This window comes from Ceratotherium simum, chromosome 15 (assembly GCF_057802395.1).
Source record: "Ceratotherium simum simum isolate JZ-2026a chromosome 15, ASM5780239v1, whole genome shotgun sequence".
NCBI classification, from domain to species: Eukaryota; Metazoa; Chordata; class Mammalia; order Perissodactyla; family Rhinocerotidae; genus Ceratotherium; species Ceratotherium simum.
The window spans coordinates 11,355,870-11,374,601 of record NC_141914.1 but is presented as its reverse complement, the minus strand read 5'-3'; the positions used below and the strand labels follow the sequence as shown (position 1 = coordinate 11,374,601).

The window sequence follows — 18,732 nt, the reverse complement described above, 5'->3', positions numbered from 1 at the left end:
AGATTCTTGGGTTCTATGGCATCTGTATCAGATGCCTGACCCTTTAGCTACACTGTAAAGATTGACAGCTGGACTAGCAACAGCATACCTTCTGCACACTTGCCATGGGACTTGCTCAAATGTGGCCATTGTGAGCAAAGAAAATGAGTCAAAAGAAACTCTTTTTAAAGGTTCACTAAAAAATAACATGGAGATACTCTTTTCATTGCCTGTGGTGACTTAAGTAGACCCCACTAACATATTTTTTAGAAATGGCTGCTTAGTTTAGGGAAGAGTTTAGGTAGCCTTGAAAATAAGTAGTAGTGGAACCAATCAACAGGAACTAAAGGTACCTCCAATATGTAGTGAATTTATACGCAAAGGTTTTGAAAAACCCATTCTATGGTAAAACACTACCAATTTTGTGGTATTTTATTTTTCTTGCTATTGTTGGCATTTTTCTCCTATAGCTCTTCTAAGCCTGAAGAGGTTGAATTTTATGTGAGGTTCAGATTTTTATCTTTGTTAAGAATAGTATAAGTCAGCTTTTTTGCATGAACTTGTACTGTATTCTAAGGTGAAGTCTTGCTGCTTACTCTTGGTCGCTCCTTTATGTATTGAGTTAAACCTAGAAAAGTCTCTTATGAATGTCTGATTGCTTGTGAAGTATGTTTGAAACAGCTTCTATGTCATAACTCTTTTGCCGAACTTTCCAACTCGGTTTAGATAACAATATACATAAGATTAAAGTGGAAACTCTGACGTATGTTTAGAGAAAGTTTCTTTCTCTAGCTGTGTCTGTGCCTTTTATGACCTATACACTGAATTTCATCCTAGCCAGTGTTTGAACCTGGAAAATAGGGAAGCTGTGAAAATCTGTGCCCTAGAAGAAGGTGAGGACATGACTGAGTCAAGTCAGATGAGTTCCAAGACTGGATGGATCAGATGAGAGCTTGGGGAACTTGCCATATTCCTTACTCTTTTCTGATTAGTGTGGATTTTAGTTACTCTGCTTCAGGATTAGTTATTGCTTAGCCCTCCATCTTCCCCTGAAGAGAATAGAGTTGAGGTTACAATCTAAAGTATGAATAGGTAGAGATTTCACGTTACCTGTATTATACCCTAAACACTATAACCATAGGTTATACTATAACCTTGGGTTACAATCCCTGAAACATAGATTTTACCATGGTCATTTAGGGGGTTATTTGTTGTTTTTACTATATTTGATCTGTTTGTCATTATTAAATGCAAAAATTATAAAATATTTAAAAATATTATATATGTAATATTTTAAATATATATATAAATATAAATATTATGAAATATTTTCAAAATAAAATGTAAAAGCAAATTAAGTGCTGAAGATAACATTTAAAAAATTTTCTCCCCCAGAGCAGTCACATAATTAATGGCATGAAGAATATCGTGTGTGGATAAAACAGCAGAATTTCAATCATGCACTCTGTTTCTCTCTGCTACTCAGTCTGCCTTTAGGTTACTTTTAACAACTTTCTTGGGGAAAAATTAATTTTAATATTTATCAAACAAAACCCAAAATATATGGTAAAAGATACAATATTTTTAGGCTTATCTATTACATTATTCTGTCAGGGAAGGTACTGGATACTTGGCAATAAAGCTGGAATCAAAACCAATAACATGTGATGAATCCTATTGAGTATTTATAGTTTATTTTTATGAAATTATTTTAATTGAACAATTTAAACATTTTTCCCCCTCAGGATTTCAAGAGGGTATGATTTGTCCCATGTTTATTCTACTCTTTCAAAACAAAATATCTAGATATCCAGATGCTTTACTAATTTTATATAAGGTAGAACAAAGTTGTCTTTTTCTCGGTGTTACTAATTAGCCAGGTATTCCCCGTCAGCATTATATTTGTCAGTTGTAAACCTGAGGCAGTTTTGCTCCTCAGGGGACATGTGACAGTGTCTAGAGACATTTTTGATTGACACAGCTGGGAGGCTGTTACTGGCATCTAGTGTGTAGAGGCCAGAGATGCCACTAAACGTTTGCTAATGCACGGAGCAGCCCCCCAGAACAGGGACTGATTTGGTCCAAAATGTTAATAATGCCTCAATTTAGAAAGCCTGATGTACATAACTTCATTCTTTGAAGTGTAGGGGAATACAGCATCACCTATAAATTGGGCATCCATATTTATGCTGCCATGACACTATTTAGCCATTGACTTACTGTGAAAAAGGTTTGAGGTGGCTTTACATGATATGAAGGAGTTGTTCCTCAAAGGTTATTCAATTTTAGTAAGTTATCAGTTTGTCTCTGCACTTTGTAAGTTGTAAGGCCTCACTTCTTGTGATTGAGTTCCTGTAATTCTTTGTTGTTGTTTTTTTTAAGCACTTAAATATAAATCCAATCCTATGAAGGGGAAAACCATTTTTTTATTTGTTGCTGGACTGGTGCTCACTATAGATGTCATCGTTGGAGCCATTCTTTTCATCCCAGGTAAGATGCACAGTTACTGTGAAGGAAGGCAGGATTGGTGTAGATGGGGCATGCCTGGGGGGGTTCGTAGTAGAGTCCTAGGGCTACTGTAACGAATTACCACCAACTAGGTATTTTAAAATAATAGACATTCTCTCACGGTTCTGAAGGCCATAAGTCTGAAATAAAGATGGCGTCAGGGCCACACTCCCTCCCGAGGGTTTAGGGGAGAATCCATTCCTTGCTTCTTCTAGCTTCTGGTATTTGCTGACAAATCTTTGCAACTCCTTGGCTTGTGGCAGCATAACTCCAGTTCTGCCTCCATGGTCTCATTGCCTCCTCCTCTCCTCTGTGTCTGGGTCAAATCTCCCTCTGCCTCTCTGTTATGAAGACACTTGTCATTGGATTTAGGGCTCACCTGGATAATCCAGAATGCCTCCTCCTTCCAAGAGCCTTAACTTAATAGTATCTTTTGCTGTATAATGTAATATTCCCTCTTTTGCCCTATAAGTTAATATTCGCAGATTCCGGAGATTAGGAAGTGGTCATATCTTTAGGTCCACTGTTCAGCCCTCCTCAGAGGCAAACTTCCTTGGCCAAGACATGGCAGTGGGAATGAATGTGGGAAACAAATCTGTCTGAAACAGCAGTTGCATTTAGAGGATGGGAAATAAGGGTATGCAGCACGTAGAAGGAACAGCAGAGATGATCTGGGACCCAAAGTGTAGACCTGGAAAGCCATTGTTGTATTTTGAGCAGAGTACGGGATAGGTGTAATGTTTAGGAACATAAATTTGGCAGCTCTGTTTGCAGCTGGAGTTAGTGAGGACATGGGGAGGAAGAAGATGAATTCAGAAGACAACTGGAAAGAACAACTGTTTTGATTTGGGGACAGATTGGATATGGCAAAGGAAAGGAGTGGTAAGAGCTGACTCCAGGGTGTCTCACTGGAATCCTGTAACGGAGTTAAGAAGGAAGCAGAGCCAAATCAAGGTTTTGACATGTAGAGACTTAGATGTTGACATTTAGGTGTCTTAAGTTTGGTCTTAATCAAAAAATAGTCACTTATTTTGTGCGAAGTTTAGGGGGAAACATTTTTAAACCTTTCACAGTTTATAAGAGGAGTATTGAGATTAATACATTTAATAAATTAAGTTAACTTTAACTTCCTGTAGAGTAGGAAGTATGTAGGAAAATATTTTAAATTTTATTTTTATTTATTAACAGGTGAATTTTCAACAAAGAATGCTTGGGGACTTGGTTTAATTGTAATTCCTACAGCAACATTAACGTTACTTCAGTACTGTGTGTTTTCGATGTGTGAGTATTTGTTGTCATGGCATGATTTTGCTGACCTTTTTCATGTAAAAAACAGAATTTTTGGTTAAAATATTCTTTTATGGTTTTTTTAACAACTCAGTAAAAGTTAGTTTATTAAAAGATTTCCTAAACTATTCTTAGTGACATTTTCCTCATATGGATTAATTTTAAGGTTAGCTTAGTTTTTCAAGGTATTCAATTACTTTGTAAAAAGTGATTTTCATATATATTTGATGCCAGTCAGTAGGTTTTTTAAATTATGCTGCATAATTTCTTAATGATTATCTTCGTATTCTTATTACAGTCTTTTGAAATTACAAGTGGATATTAAATATGCTCTTTCTCTTTTTTTCTAAGCCTCTCCATTAAAAAAAAAAACCAGTTCTACAAAACAGGGTTATAAATCGCAAATAGTAGAAATATATATTTTTTAATTATTGGCAAATCTTAACATTGTAGTTTTAAAAGATGATATAGATATCCAACCTATAATTGGTATCATTTTCACTGCATTTTGGGAGTAAATTGCTAACATTTTTTCGTTACTATTAAAGAGTCTATTTTTTCTATTTGCACATTTAACTCTTGCTCTTAGAACCTATCTCTGGCTTGCTGTACATTGGAAAGGTATTACTTTGTTATAAAATCACACATCCAGACACACAAGATAGAGGTTATGATGTTTACAATGGCCTGTTTGCCTAATGGTTCTCTCCACCGGAGCAATTTTGCTTGCATGTGGCAAAGCCATGCATAATAGCCATTCATATTGTAAAATGCCCAAATGTGATAAAAGCAGCATTGTTCTAAGATTTTGGGTAAAAACTGCCAATCCAGCTCAGCTCACTGTGAAAATAAAAGGCTGCTGGGTGTGTGAATGTGGAGCTGACTGTTTGTGTTGAAGGGCAAGGTTTAGAGCCCTGGGAAAGCATCTACTATCTGGCAAGGACCTCCAGAGTCAGTCTTTGGTCAGAGGCTGTTATTCTTGGTTGCACAGAATATAAGTAGGAGTGATTGCTCCTCAAATACTCTCAACATGCTCTTCCCTCCTCCAGCTTTCGGGATGAGCTCCTCCACCATCGCCATACTGATCCTCCAGGTGCTGGGCTTTGTGCTCTCTGTGGTTGGACTAAGCCTCTGTATCTCAGGTAAGGGTCACGTCTTTCTCTAGTCCCAGTTTGTCTAACTGGAGATTTCTCTTGGGCAGAGCTCTTTCTTTTTTCTTCTTCTTTTGTTTTAAATTTACAGACTATTTTTTAGAGCAGTTTTAGGTTCACTGCAAAATTGATTGGAAAGTACAGAGAGTTCTTATATACCCCACACACTCACAGCTTCCTCCACTATCGACATCTCCCACCAGAGTGGCACATTTGTTAAAATCATTGAACCTACATTGACACATCATTATCACCTAAAGTCCGTAGTTTGCTTTAGAGCTTACTCTTGGTGCTGTTCTATGATTTTGATAGATGTATCATCACATGGGTCATAGTCATAGACATAGTATCATAGGGACAAGTTTCACTGCCCTAAAAATCCTCTGTACTGTGCCTGTTCATCCTCCCTCCCTCTAAATGCCTGGCAACTACTGATCTTTTTACTGTCTCCATAGTTTTGCTTTTTCCAGAATGTCTTATAGTTGGAATCATACAGTATATAGCCTTTTCAGATTGGCTTCTTTCACTCAGTAATAGGCATTTAAGGTTCTTCCATGTCTTTTTATGACTTAATAGCTCATTTCTTTGTAGCATTGAATAATATTCCATTGTGTGGATGTACCACAGTTTATTTATCCATTCACCTCCCTGTGCAGGTTTTTGTGTGGACATAAGTTTTCAACTCCATTTGGGTAAATACCAAAGAGTGCAATTGCTGGATTGTATGTTAAGACTGTATTTAGTTTTGTAATAAATTGCCAAACTGTCTTCCAAAGTGGCTGTACCATTTTGCATTCCCACCAGCAATGAATGAAAATTCCTGTTGCTCCATATCCTCACCAGCATTTGGTGTTGCGAGCTTTTCTTTTTTGTCTCTCATCCCTCCCCCACCTCCCAGCTGAGGATAGTGCTTTCACATTGCCATGAGAATATTGGCTGTATATGTCTTGTGGGCTGATGGTTCCAGCAGCTAAACAGTTACATCTGTATTTGGGGGAGAACTTTTGAAATAACCAGGCTCCAGTTGGTTGGAGCCTCAGGCTTCACACATCATTTTCCATTAGTCTTGATATGATAAGGTACATCTTATGCAAATGAAGGCTTTTTTCTTTTAATAATTTAGAGTCATTTCGGCAATAATGATGAACATACGTAGATAATTTTTGTTTCTTGATAATTAGAATCAGTTATTTCATGTGAATTTCTAATATAAAATTTCATTTGTTTTTACAGAGTGCACCCCAGTGCATGGCCCTCTTCTGATTTCAGGTTTGGGTATTATAGCTCTAGCAGAATTAGTTGGATTAGTTTATATGAAATTCTTTGGTAAGTCAAACTTATTTTTGTTAGCCTATGTCAAGAATTTCAGATGTATAATTTGGAAAATGTTTTTGGTTAGTTCTTATAGTTTAGGACCAAAGAATATATTGGTAACTCCAAAAATAAGAAAATACAGTGAATGCTGCTGTAGCTTTTAAGTAATAAAATTGGAATGATTGGGGGTAATGAAAAAGGGTAGGAGACATATGAATTAATGAAATTTTAAGTGATAAACTAGTTTAAAAGAAAATGGCTTTATGTTTTAGAATTTGTAGTTTTTTATACTAAGTAAAAGGAGAGATTGTTGAGGATTCATTTTAATTAATACAAAAGGATTTTAATTGGCCATTGTTTCTGTGACAGAGCTCTCTCAGAGAGACCAGTCTGTCACTTGCCCTTCTTGCAGACTGTTTGTAAGACTTGGACTCCCTAAGTAGACAAGAATCGAAATTCAAAATCTGTCATTTTTGTTAATTAAAGTAGTGTCCTCTGACACTTGACTTTAAAATGTTTTTGGTTAAAATCAATATAATAAAAACATTGAGTTTTAAAATTTAGGCTTTTACTACTTTTAAAATCAATTATTAGTAAGTGTGGAATTAGCTTGTTTCCAAACTTTGTGTTTAATCTGCCACTTTTCAAATAACAGGTTTCTGTGTAAATTCTTATTTTTAATACATATATAGAAGTAGATGCTTTTAATAGTGTCCAAAATTAGTGTGTTGTCTTTCTTCAGTTAAAAATGTTTCCTACAATCTGGTTTATATTAGTCTCTCTTTAAAAAATAGAACTCTTTTTTATTTATGAAGTAAAGCAAATGCTTAAACATTTGTCAAAATAATCAAAAGTTACAAATCAATGGAGTAAAAAAATCGATGTTTCTGCTTTGCTTTAGGAGAACTTCACTGTATGTGTCTCTAAAAATTAATACAAACCTTGAATTGTTATAGTGAAATAATTTGCCATATGACTCGCGTGGTACTTGCAAAGAAATTTTACCTTTTTCTGAACTTTAGCTTTTGCTGACTGACTGATCATTAAGTTCAATTCTGTTGTATATTCTTTGTCCCCCTTTAATTAATGCTTATTGGATAAGCAATTAAAATACTTAACTAAAATCTACCTATCTTTAGTTTATGTGTTAATAAGTCAGAGTTGCTACCTCAATGAAATATTCTTAGTTCATGCCTCCTAAGTCCAAAAAACACAATTAAGACTTCTAGACCAGAATGGCATTCATTTGGTAGCTATCATGAGCATCACATTATGCATACTCTATTTTCGTTGAGTCTTCTACTTACCATTTGTCTGGTTCCTGAAGACGACACTGCTGATTCTGTTGCTCCCTGTGAATGCTTGAGAGCAGTCTGTGACCTGTAGGACGCACGTATTAGGTGTCTTTGACTGATGATCAGCTCTTTGCTCTTTTTTTCCCTCATTATCTGGATCGCCCTCCCTTTGATTCCCATGCTACCCCACATCTTCCTTGTCTAATAAAGGATGATGTTCGGCACACTTGCCAACAGATCTGGAGAAGCTGACCGAAGTGGAAATAGGCATTGTCTAGCTGCCAGCCCCTTGACCTTGCTCTCCCCACCCCACTTCTCCATTGCTTACATCCCTAAGAGGCCTGTGAAACCAGTGTAATTACAAACATGCTGTTTTCACATTAAAATCAAAGTGAAAGTGAAATTCTGAGACGTTCCCCAAATTATTTTTTATTTATTACAATTTAACATATAAATATACCATATGTAAATTAAGAATTTAGTCCAATTTTATTGACATGTTGAGAGTATTCTAAATTAACTTTTCTAATCAACTTATCTGACACCAGAGTTCAGAGGCACACCTTCGGTCAGTTGAAGGGCAAGAAGAGAAAAGGTACAGGAAAGTTACTCTTTAGGTAATGTGGTAGACTAGGAAAATTCATGTGTTTCTCTTATAGAATGTGAGCGTGTAAATCTGAGTATATGTAACGTTAAGGTTGCAAATTTGAGCCTTTATATCAGGAAGTAAAAATTGTAAATGTTTCCAAAATAATTTTCACTCATTGAAGATGCTCTGTTTTGGAAAAGCCTGATGAATATGTCTTGACTTAAATGCAATAAAATCCTCAGATGGTTTAAAAAAAAAAAATCCAGTCTATCTCTGTAAGAGTAAGTTAACGTCCCCAGGAAAAGTTTCACTTTTATAATTTTCACTATTTTCAAGTTCAAATTTGTAGCCTTAATTGTTACTTTAAAGAGTTATTTTAACTTTCATTTTCCATGGTCTTCTTTAACTGTGTTGGATTTTTTTATTTTTTACTGGAAACATTTAAATTTTAAGAAATGAAATTGGAAGCTGGGAACAATAACAATGCGAAAGCATATAGAAGATTAGAAGGACTAAACTCTCCAGAATTGGGCTTGTTATTTATACAGGGTGTTTAGAGCCATTCTTTACAAGGGTCAATACTTGGCTTTTTTTAAAGCCATTACCAGTTAATTCATTATAAGGGCGTATGATTATGTTTTGATACAAATCAATCTACTATCAGTCAGAAACCGTATTTAACACAACCTCTAAGATGTTTTAGAATGACATGGAATACATATATAAAATTCAGTGATATTTTCTTGCCCATTGTTGGGGAGAAGTGAATCTGAAAAACGTGTTCCTGAAAATTAAAAATCTAGACATGGATTTATGGCGTGTGTCAAGTGTTTCAGGGAGAGAAGAACAAATCAAGAAGAAGCATTGCAAGTGAGCTCATATGGAATGCTTACAGCTTATGGTTTAAATATATATATGTGGCCGTCGATGCCTTAGCCCTGTGGCGGCAACAGAGAAATCAGTCATTCTTCAGGCACATAGGTCATATGCCTATTCGAGAGGATTAACTCAAGTGAAATTAACTTCTGCACTGTTTGGTTTTATAATATTAGAAGGAGCACAGCTGACTGGTGTCCCTTTGAGTCACTGTTCTTTGTAGATCTCTTTTTTTCAGAATGGGCTAGCCGAATATGATGTTCCTTTGACCTGGGAATTGAAACTCAGAAACTATTCTTTACACATTATTAGGGTAATAAAGGAGTTACTTGGCAGTTCTTGATACTAATTCTCATAAATAAATTTATGAGCTCAAAAATGTAACTCTAAAATCTTACCTCTGACCCTTCACATAATGAATCAGAAATTTACATAGCGGTTCAGTTCTTTTCTCCTTGAGATAATGTTGATGCAGGGCATGGTTTGGTTGAAGTAAGTTGTGTATATATGTAACCATCATGATGATCCCTAACAAAGTTCTATAATTCTGCTTGGTTTATTTGGGAGGCTGCTAAGTGTGATTCACCCACATTCCCAACTCATTTCACACCATAGTTCTTTAAAAAGAGGTTTACTTCTTGTTTGGTTGCGTGGACCAAACCACTCCCCAAGTGCCTCCAGTAAGAGAGATTTACTTTAAAGCCACGCCTGAAACTAACAGAGATGGAAATCTCATGAGAGCAGATACGTAACTGGGCCTCAGAGAGAATCGAAAAGTAAGAAGTTCAAGAATTGGAAGGATCCAATACATCTCTAAGGACTGAGTCATCATGTTGCCCTCTCAGTAACAAGAGTTAGTTGATGCCCTTCTGCCAGTTATAGTTACTTAGTTCCTCTCTGTTTGGTTCTTTACCTTTTAGTCAACTAGCTCATCCTCCCTTTTATGTCCTTATTTTTTCTCTTATTCTTCTCTTCTCACTGTTAGCTTTTCTTATCTATAGCTCTAAGCTTTGAACTTCTCCTCGCTTACTTTCTGTCTCCTTGTCACCTTCCTTTATCATCACCAATTTTCTAGTCTTTTTTCTGTTTCTCCCCCTTCAGATTCCAGTGGAAGAGAGAAACTTTTCAGGCCAGTCAGTTGCCATTTTTCCTGTTTGAGAGAGCCTTATCAGCTGCTAGCTAACCTATAGACTGGCTGCCCTTGGTCTCACCCTCGTTTTCCATCAGCTTTGGAAGCTTGATAGAGTGGATGTGGAGGAGTGGTGGTAAATAAATAGCATAGAACACCAGAACAGCTCTGGGGGCCTGCCTCAGTGTGCTGGTAAGCAAATGCAGTGCTGTCATCCAATCCAGAGGACGGTGGAATTGACTCCTCCATCCAGTAGCATCACTCTCCTGCAGAGGGATTCACAAGATGTTGCTGGTTGATGCGTTTGTATCTGTAGGACTCTGATTCTGTATTTAGGACTAGTTTTAGCTGCTCTGGGACTTCCTCCCTTGGGTTTTGTAAGGAAGTTCTCTCTTCTTCCCTATGCAACTAGGGCAATTCTTTTCCCTTTTGTCATTTTCTTCACACCATATATTCCGTCATCTTCATTAACCAGTCCATTCAGAAGCTGTGAAGGGTAACTCAGAAAGCTAAGAAAACACAGAGAAGGGCTTGTTTGTAGCTAAAGCTAGCTGCCTAGAATAATTCTTTAAACTCAGAGGGATCTGAATATTTTCTTTAATTTGTTAGCTATGTGGAGCTTTGAAAACTGGAAAGGTGGAAGAAAAGAAAAGAAGACTAGGCTACAAGGCACAAGAGCAGTGAGCTCAGGGTGGGCGATGAAATAGAGGTGGAGAGTGGTCACTGCCACATTCTGTCCACATGCTGGTTGGGTTGAGTGGGGAGGGATGTAGAGTCTACAGTAGGAGTGAGGAGATGACAACATTTTCCCACCATGAAGTGTAACAAGTGGCTGATTTATGGGGAGATGGCATGCACAAATGAGAGAATGTATATTTTTATTATTTGATATAGGTAGATTATTTGTATCATGGTATTCTATTAATGCATATGGTCAAGAATGTTCTGTATATTTTAAGAGACTATTAAAGTTGGAACTCTTTCAATGGATTCTGGCACCTCTGGTTTCAGCCCTGAACATTTTATCTTAAAAATTAAACATTATATTGCCTTAATTTATTTTACTTATTAAATTCTTTTCCATATTTTTTAATTTTATCAGATTCCCATAAGAAGACTATACAGACTTCTAGGGTAAGTTTATATTTCTTAAATGAATTGGGTATGATCACTGGATGGTTTAGATTGAGGAATGGTAGTTGAGATATTGGACCCTTTTTTGCATCTGTTTAGTGTAACATCAAATTAAGAGAACGTCGAAGTCATTTCATGACCTTTGCATGAATAGATCCAGTTCTATGTTAAAACCTATGTTTGGTCATTTAGTAGCAGTGGGAAAGATAAATGATTCCTTTTAATATTGTACTGACTTCTCACACCCGGAACTGGAAAGTTTATGTGTAAGAATAATGGTCAATACCTCTGCTGAAGGAAGCTGATTCCAATATATTGCCTCACCTGTTGGATCCATTTGATGTGCATATACAAACTGATATTTCAGGCTTAAAAATGAGAGAGAGAGAGATTTATATTCAATTGATTTCATTAAAAATAATAATCTATAAAATAAATGTACATATTGTTCAAAAAATATGTTCTGAATTGTGATTCGTTTCCCTCCTTCCCTTATTTTATAAGCATTTTTCTTCCTCCAAACTGTACTGTAGTTTTCACTATATCTTCAATACCTGAACACGCTGAGAAAATTCCAAGAAAAAGGGCAAATTTAGGAGATAAACTGAGAGGGATAAGTGAGGGGGGTGAAGAAAACCTTTATAAACTCATCATGGTGATGGCACAGGAGCTACTTTATGGAAATAAGATCTGGAAAGGACTATAGTGGACTCATCTTCCTATAAAGGATTAATGAGAGCTCTATCTGGAATGCCAAGAGCGAGACTCCTGTCTGCAGCAGGAAGTGGAGATTCTACCTGCTCCTGAATCTGACAGGCCTTAACAGACGTACCTGAAGGGCAAGGGGGTGGGGTGCATCTTCCCACAGGTGTTTCTTCTAAAAAGATTGGTGCCATAGCTACACTGGTCACAAACAGCCAGCAGTTTTTAAAGTGCCTCTGTTAGAGATAACCCAATCATTAGACCTTTATATCTTAACGCATTCTCTTTCCCTGTTCCTGAGTTCAATCTGCATGACTTAAAAATGATTCTGTCTTACTCTCTTCTCTTGCTTAACTGCATTATTTATTATGTTGCTATTGAGGTTTCTGCTTTAGTAATTTTTTTTGAGAAGTTAGGATTTCTTGAACAGTGAGAGATGGTGGGGTGGGAAATTCTGCATAGAAAAAGAATCTTAGCAGAATAATACAGTTATTATTAAACTATTTGCTAGGCTTGGCAAGCTTTGTTTTTTTAACCTTTGTTGCCTTATTGTGTTTTTAGACTATAGGATTCACTGCTTGCTATATAGTTTAAATGTTAGCATATATAAATTTCAGTATATAAGGACATGAAATAAATTCTATTTTTATGTAAATATATTTTAAATATTTTCCAGAAAGCTGTAGAGGAACCCCTTAATGGTATGTGGTTATTACAAACTTATATATTCTTCTTGATCCATTACCAGACCATAATTTGAACTGGCCCCCAAAGCAATTAGGATGCCCTGTCTATGCCTTGGGAAGAATCTAGTTTTTTTCCTTACCTTGACCTCTCTTTTCTTGATTATTCATCAGGAATTAAAAGTATTGCTTATGTAATGTTCTCACCTCTGAGAAAAATGCACTGTTCTGTGCATTAAGTAGTTGCTGGCACTAGCCAAGTGATACTGGGCGAGGGGACCATTGCTTTTTTGTGTTGCCCGAGGTGAAGTGCAGCACCCCTAGTAGAGAAGAATCTCAATTAATTTCCATTTCTGATGTGTAAATTTCAGAAAGATACAGGCTGTCAGTATGGAGTAAGACCAAACGTCTCACTTTCTTTCTCCCTAAATCTAGATCTATATTCCGAACTGACTTTGTTTCCTTTGTGGGCACTGTGGGTATGATCCACAGAAAGGCTTTGTAATAAAATGATAGCCTTAACATTAATTTGGCTTTATAGCTGTGCAATAGTTGGCATGTTTATTTAGAAATGATTTCTAATTGTGGAACCTTACTAACTACCTGCTTGGCTTGTTACTAATTCTTAGCATTTAAAGAATCAAAAGGAATGATGAACGATGGTGAGTATAAAATGTACCTACCATTATAGATTGGTTAAAATATGGACATTGAAAAGAAATAAAATAGCTTCTTGAAAGTATGGCTTTTTTTTTTAAATAAAAAGGACACTGTCAAATCATAAAGGTCTACCTTTCTTGATTTATAAAACTTAAGTCTACTCTGTTAAAAATTGCAAAACTAATAATATAAAAGCTGTGGGTGTCACTAATCAGACTGTCCAGTCATGTTGCTCATAGCAAAGAGAAATTACCACTTTTTCAAAAACATTTTTCAGATGCAGCGTCTGGTGACTGTAACTTTAGAGTGCTTTTTATAAGACACGTAGATATCTGGCACAAGTCTTTGTCATCTTGACAGTTTCTTTTGTGCTTGTCTTGGCAATTTTGTCGCATTTAACCCATGGGGACTTTATATCTCTGCTTTTCCAGGCAGGAATGGGGTTCTAACCTTGTGGGAGAGGATTTAAAAAGAGAGAGAGAGAAATGTTTAGACACTCCAGTTTTTCTTCTTTTTTCCTAAATCTGGGCTAATAACTTCCAATTTTTATTGAACACTTCAAAGACATATATTTGTTAGTTCCTAAAGATATATAAGTCTGAGATATTGAATGCTAAGTATTCATTTTGACTTTACCTTAACATGCTATGATACTTCAGTTCTGTTAACATGTTAATAACTACTTGTTTTAATCCTATCAGAATTTCTTCATACCTTTGATATTTATAATCATTCATTGATCATGGAAAGTTTGTTTTTTATTTTACTGTTTTAAAGTCTGTGACCTACCTGCTCACCTCTACAGCAAAGTGCAGCATTTAACTCAAGAGGCTGTATTCCTCTGAGTGCAGTTAATTTTTGCATAAGATTAAAAACACACCGATTGTGTCAGGGGACTAAATTTAAAACGATGCTTAGGTTGTGTTCAACAAGGAGTCACAGAACGATCCCACTTTTGTAAGTTTGTGTCACAGCCTTTATTACAAAAATGCATGTTTTGTTATAGTAACCACCACCCTCCTACATAAATTATAGTTAGTAGGCGTACATTAAATGACATCAAAAAAAGAGCTGGTACCTGGAATTGTGGCATGCTTTGTCCGTGTTTACATCTTTGTGTTCTATATCTTCATCTGTTTGTTCTTTCCTTTTCCTCCTGTGGTGTCATTCTTCCATAGTTGTATGAAGAAACTAAACTCCTTTTCTCCATTTTCAGAAAACCAGTATAAGAACCTTGAATGCCTCTTTCTTTGTTAGTTTTTCTTAAGATGTGACTTTTTTTGAGCCATTATATCAGGAGATACAGCAGTTTTTGTGCGTTCATAGCACATGAAATCTACGATGACCTTTGAAATTCTCTTTCCTGTTAGTTTGGCACATAGTTAGCTGTTCAGGATTTGTTGGGTTTTTTTAAACTGCCTGTCTCGTGGGCTCCTGCTGACAGCTACTCCATGCTCACAGTGTGTCTGCCTTGTCGGTGAGAGAGGTCTGGAGTACCCTCCTAGGGACTGCGGCACCATTTCCTCTTTCACGTACACCTGATCACCTATTTATTTCACTGACATTAAATGAATGATGTAGATCTAAACTGAATGTGATTGAATATTATTCTAGGATTAATATCTTTTGCTTTGAAAAATCAACATCTCTTGGCTTCTCCTCAGCTCATCCAGCAAACGGAGATTACCAGACTTTGTTGATTTTAATTTTCATCTGCATTGGCCTTTTACTTCCTGCAACTAAAAAGACTGGTGATTTGCCTGGTTTATGTCTGTGACCCTTGCAAATCTAAGATTAAAAGCTTTTTCTAGATACTATTTTTAGATACTGTATATCTGAAACAATTCCAAATTTTTAAAATACATCAGCTTATTAATGCATAGAAAATAGACATGAATAGCTATTATATGTTTATTTTTCAATTTTCCAGAATAACTGAAGTGAAGTGACGGACTCTGATTTGGAGAATAGTAAGACGTGAAAGGAATACACTTGTGTTTATGCACCATGGCCCTGATTCACTGTTCTGGAGAATAAAACAAGAAAAGTAACTGGTTTTTATCTACAGGAGAAAGTATATCATTGACCCTTAAATGATTGTTATAAATAAGTTTTTATTCAATGCATTTGTAATTTAGTTAATAAAAGAATTATGATCTGTGTTGTGTGCCCAATTGAGATCTAGTTTTTTGTTGTTATTTTTATTCGATTAGGGGCAAAAGTAGAGTGGGCAACTTCCAAGAATGATGCCTTTCAGATCTGAGAGCCTCTCAACTCTAGGTCATCAGTCTAAATTGGTCAAGGTGAGAATTACCTGACACTAACCTGGTGGTTACCCTAAGATATCTATGAAAAACAGTGGCTTCCATCGAACCTTAGGAAACTCAGGTTCACAGCCGCTTTTGCAGTTGGGGTGGTAGCTGAATGATGTGTCTGCCACTTCTGGGTCAAAGGAATAGCAAATTAAGTACAGACGGGAATTTGGTTGGGAACATCTTGTATGCTGCCTACATGTAGTGTGATGCTGGCGGAGATCATGGTCTTCATTCTTGGGGGTTGCCATTCACACATTCTATCTTCAACATACAGTGTAACAGATCCTTTCCAGATTTAGCGTCATTTTATTGATGAATTTGTTTTTCTTTTATTCACACAACCCTTTGAACCCTGTCTCGTCCTCCTGTTATTTGCTTCTGCTGTACAAGATGTAGCACCTTTTCTCCTCTTTGAACATGGTCCAGTGACACGGTAGCATCATTGCAGAAAGGAGCCAAGCTAGTTCTTAGAGAACTATGTTCACACTTTTCAACATAAATAGCGATGGTTGTAACATATGTATTCCCTTCCTTGGATTTGAAGGCACAGTCTACAGTGTTTCTTCACTTCTTTTCTGATCTGGGGCATGAAAAACCAAGACTGAGATTTGAACTGTGAGTCTGCTGCATGGCAACATAATGTGTGTCACTGTCATGCCAATAGGCCAGCCCTTGAAAGGGCGGTTTTGTAACTGTTGTATCTGTGTTGCATGGTAAGCACTCATCATCTTCCTCCTGTAGTCCTGCCTCGTACGCCCCTTCCTCTGAGATTGAGAAGCAAAACAGAACCCCCACGTGTCCTACCCCCATTAGAAGAAAATTAACATTCTGACAGTTGTGGTCGCCTGGAGTACTTTTACATTATTAGCACTCATCTTCCTCCTTTGTGGGTGTGTGTTTGTGTGTGCACATGTATACAATAGGCACATGCATCTTCTGTATGGACAACAGTGAGGTGATACCTACAGGAGAGCAAATGTTAATTTCATGCTTTTAGTCAAAACATTTAAAAACAAAATCTTTATTGGGTTCAATTATATTTGATGTGGATATTTGATCACTTAAAACTTTAAAAACTTTTAGGTAATTTGCCAAGCTTTTGGACTGCTCACCAGTGCCCTCCAAAAATACTAGTTATTCTTCCTGTTTGTGTAATAATGAGATATTCATATTTGTAGTTGCATTACTAATAGTTATTTCTTAGTCCACTGAATGTTCCCATGTGCCTCTTTTATGCCAAATTAATTGTCATATTTCAGGTTGGGACCAAGTGGTTTGCCCATGCAAACCTAAATTTATGACCTGCTGATGCCTCTGAGAAAACTGAACACACTCTGAAGACAGCTCTTCTTGGACAAAAAACAAAAATATATTTTATTCCCTAATTACGTTGCTGTCCAAAATATTATCATATGTAGAGGGAGCTGCATTTCTTTATACAAATCCGATGGCTCCTGCTGCTCTTTTTCCTTCTGAATGTGTATTTTACTAATATCATTTGTGACTTTAGAAATCAATTTTGCTGAAAGGAGGAAAAAAGCAGATGGACTTGAAAAAGATCCAATTCCTATTCTCTATTAAGAAAAAGTCAGGTACGAAAATCTTTATAGTAACCTTTTTAATAAACTAAAGTTGTACCTTTTAATACATAGTAAACTCATTTATTTGGGTTCAGTCTGGGGACTTATCCATCCTTTGTGTTCTCTTGGATGCTGCCTGTCTTCTGAGGCATTCACTGCCCTAGACAGTGCACAGAGGTAGCAGGAGAAATGCCAGATAAGATCAACTCTTGCTCTTACTAGGTGTCAGCATCTGGAAAAGGGACCACGGCAGCACGAGCCCTCTTGCTTGGGCATCATTGAGCCAGTTCATTGTCTTTAAATCGGACTTGTAACGGCTTCCAGTTTTCTGTCACACCAAATTAAAATTGCGGACAATGTTCTGACCATGATACATCTGTTTCCCCCCCATAATCTGCTTTTTACTCACTCATCCCGATTTTTGCCATCGACTCTTCCATTCAATTTTATTTATTGTACTTCCTCAGAGTGATGTCATTTGTCATTTTTGCAGCAACCTTTCCAGCCTTTTTGGCCAAATAAAATTTTCCACCTCCTTCAAAACATTACCCTCCAGCCCTCCCACCCCCCCGCTCTCCTTTGCTGTCTGTCCCCATCTGTCGAGCCGCCTCTTGTCATCTCTTACCTTTCCTAAGTAATGTGTCTGCTTAGCTCTGTTGGGTTTTTCTTTTTGTCTTGCTTCTCTCACTCAATTTAAAAATTCCTCCATACACAGCAAAAGCTTTTTTTCCTTCCTTTCTCTTCCTGTAGTGTTTTGCATACATTAGACACTCAGTTCATAAGTTTAATGATTGAAAGTTGGCTGTATGTAGATTTCCCACTAGTTTTAATAGGGTGAGCTAGACAGTTTTCTTTTTTGACAAATTTCACATGCTCTGAAAACCTTAAAAGGTGATGATTTTTTCACCTGGAACCTCCAGGTCCATTCTGTTTAAATTTCTGCAAATATCAGTATTAAAATAATGGGGCTATGCCACAATTGGGAGTATTGCTCTTTTCAGGATGCTGTAGTCAGTGTAGTAAGTGACCAATCAAGTTGTGGTTTGAGCTAATAAAGCTCAAAAAGTGATAAGTTTACTCCTCCATCTCATTAATAAGAATTAAACTCTATATCACCTTCTAGATTTCTCTTGTCCTAAAATGGGTATTCAAATACAGAGACCTGTGGTGTATGGAAGTACATACTCCTTTATTTACCTGTCGATGGGAACTGGAGAAATGATTGTTAGGCAACCCTTTATCTTTTTATTGTGTTTTGTTTGATGGAGAGTATGTTTAGAAACATTAGTTTTACATGCGTCGTATTTTCAGAATCACTCACTACCATCATCTGCTGGGGTCCTCTGAGTCATTTTCCATGGCTAATAGGGATAATCTAGGTAACTGTTCAAAGATGTGCAGTGAACAGGATGTTTTCCTGCCTTTGGCTTTTGACAGCTCTTACTTATCATTGAAGACCAGCTTTCCATAAGTTTAGCCTTTTGAAAAAAAGAGCATTTGTAATAAGCTTCTCTGTAAGGCAACATCAGT

The 18,732-nt window shown here is 36.6% G+C and overlaps 1 protein-coding gene across 6 annotated transcripts in view; it reads left to right on the top strand.

The window, feature by feature from the left end:
- Nucleotides 1–15,481, top strand: part of CD47 (CD47 molecule) — a 43,152-nt gene extending 27,671 nt beyond the window's left edge. For 2 of the 6 annotated variants that reach the window (XM_087439555.1, XM_087439558.1), the window contains exons 4-11: nucleotides 2,362–2,469; nucleotides 3,676–3,768; nucleotides 4,824–4,916; nucleotides 6,159–6,251; nucleotides 11,231–11,262; nucleotides 12,641–12,665; nucleotides 13,277–13,309; nucleotides 15,238–15,481. In XM_087439555.1, coding sequence (XP_087295681.1) covers nucleotides 2,362–2,469; nucleotides 3,676–3,768; nucleotides 4,824–4,916; nucleotides 6,159–6,251; nucleotides 11,231–11,262; nucleotides 12,641–12,665; nucleotides 13,277–13,309; nucleotides 15,238–15,242 — 482 coding nt within the window. In that variant the 3' untranslated portion in view covers nucleotides 15,243–15,481. Of the gene's footprint in view, nucleotides 1–2,361; nucleotides 2,470–3,675; nucleotides 3,769–4,823; nucleotides 4,917–6,158; nucleotides 6,252–8,082; nucleotides 8,130–11,230; nucleotides 11,263–12,640; nucleotides 12,666–13,276; nucleotides 13,310–15,237 lie in introns of all 6 variants that reach the window. The other 4 variants (XR_015554428.1, XR_015554427.1, XM_087439556.1 and 1 more) reach the window with 4 other exon arrangements.
- Nucleotides 15,482–18,732: the final 3,251 nt, after the last annotated feature.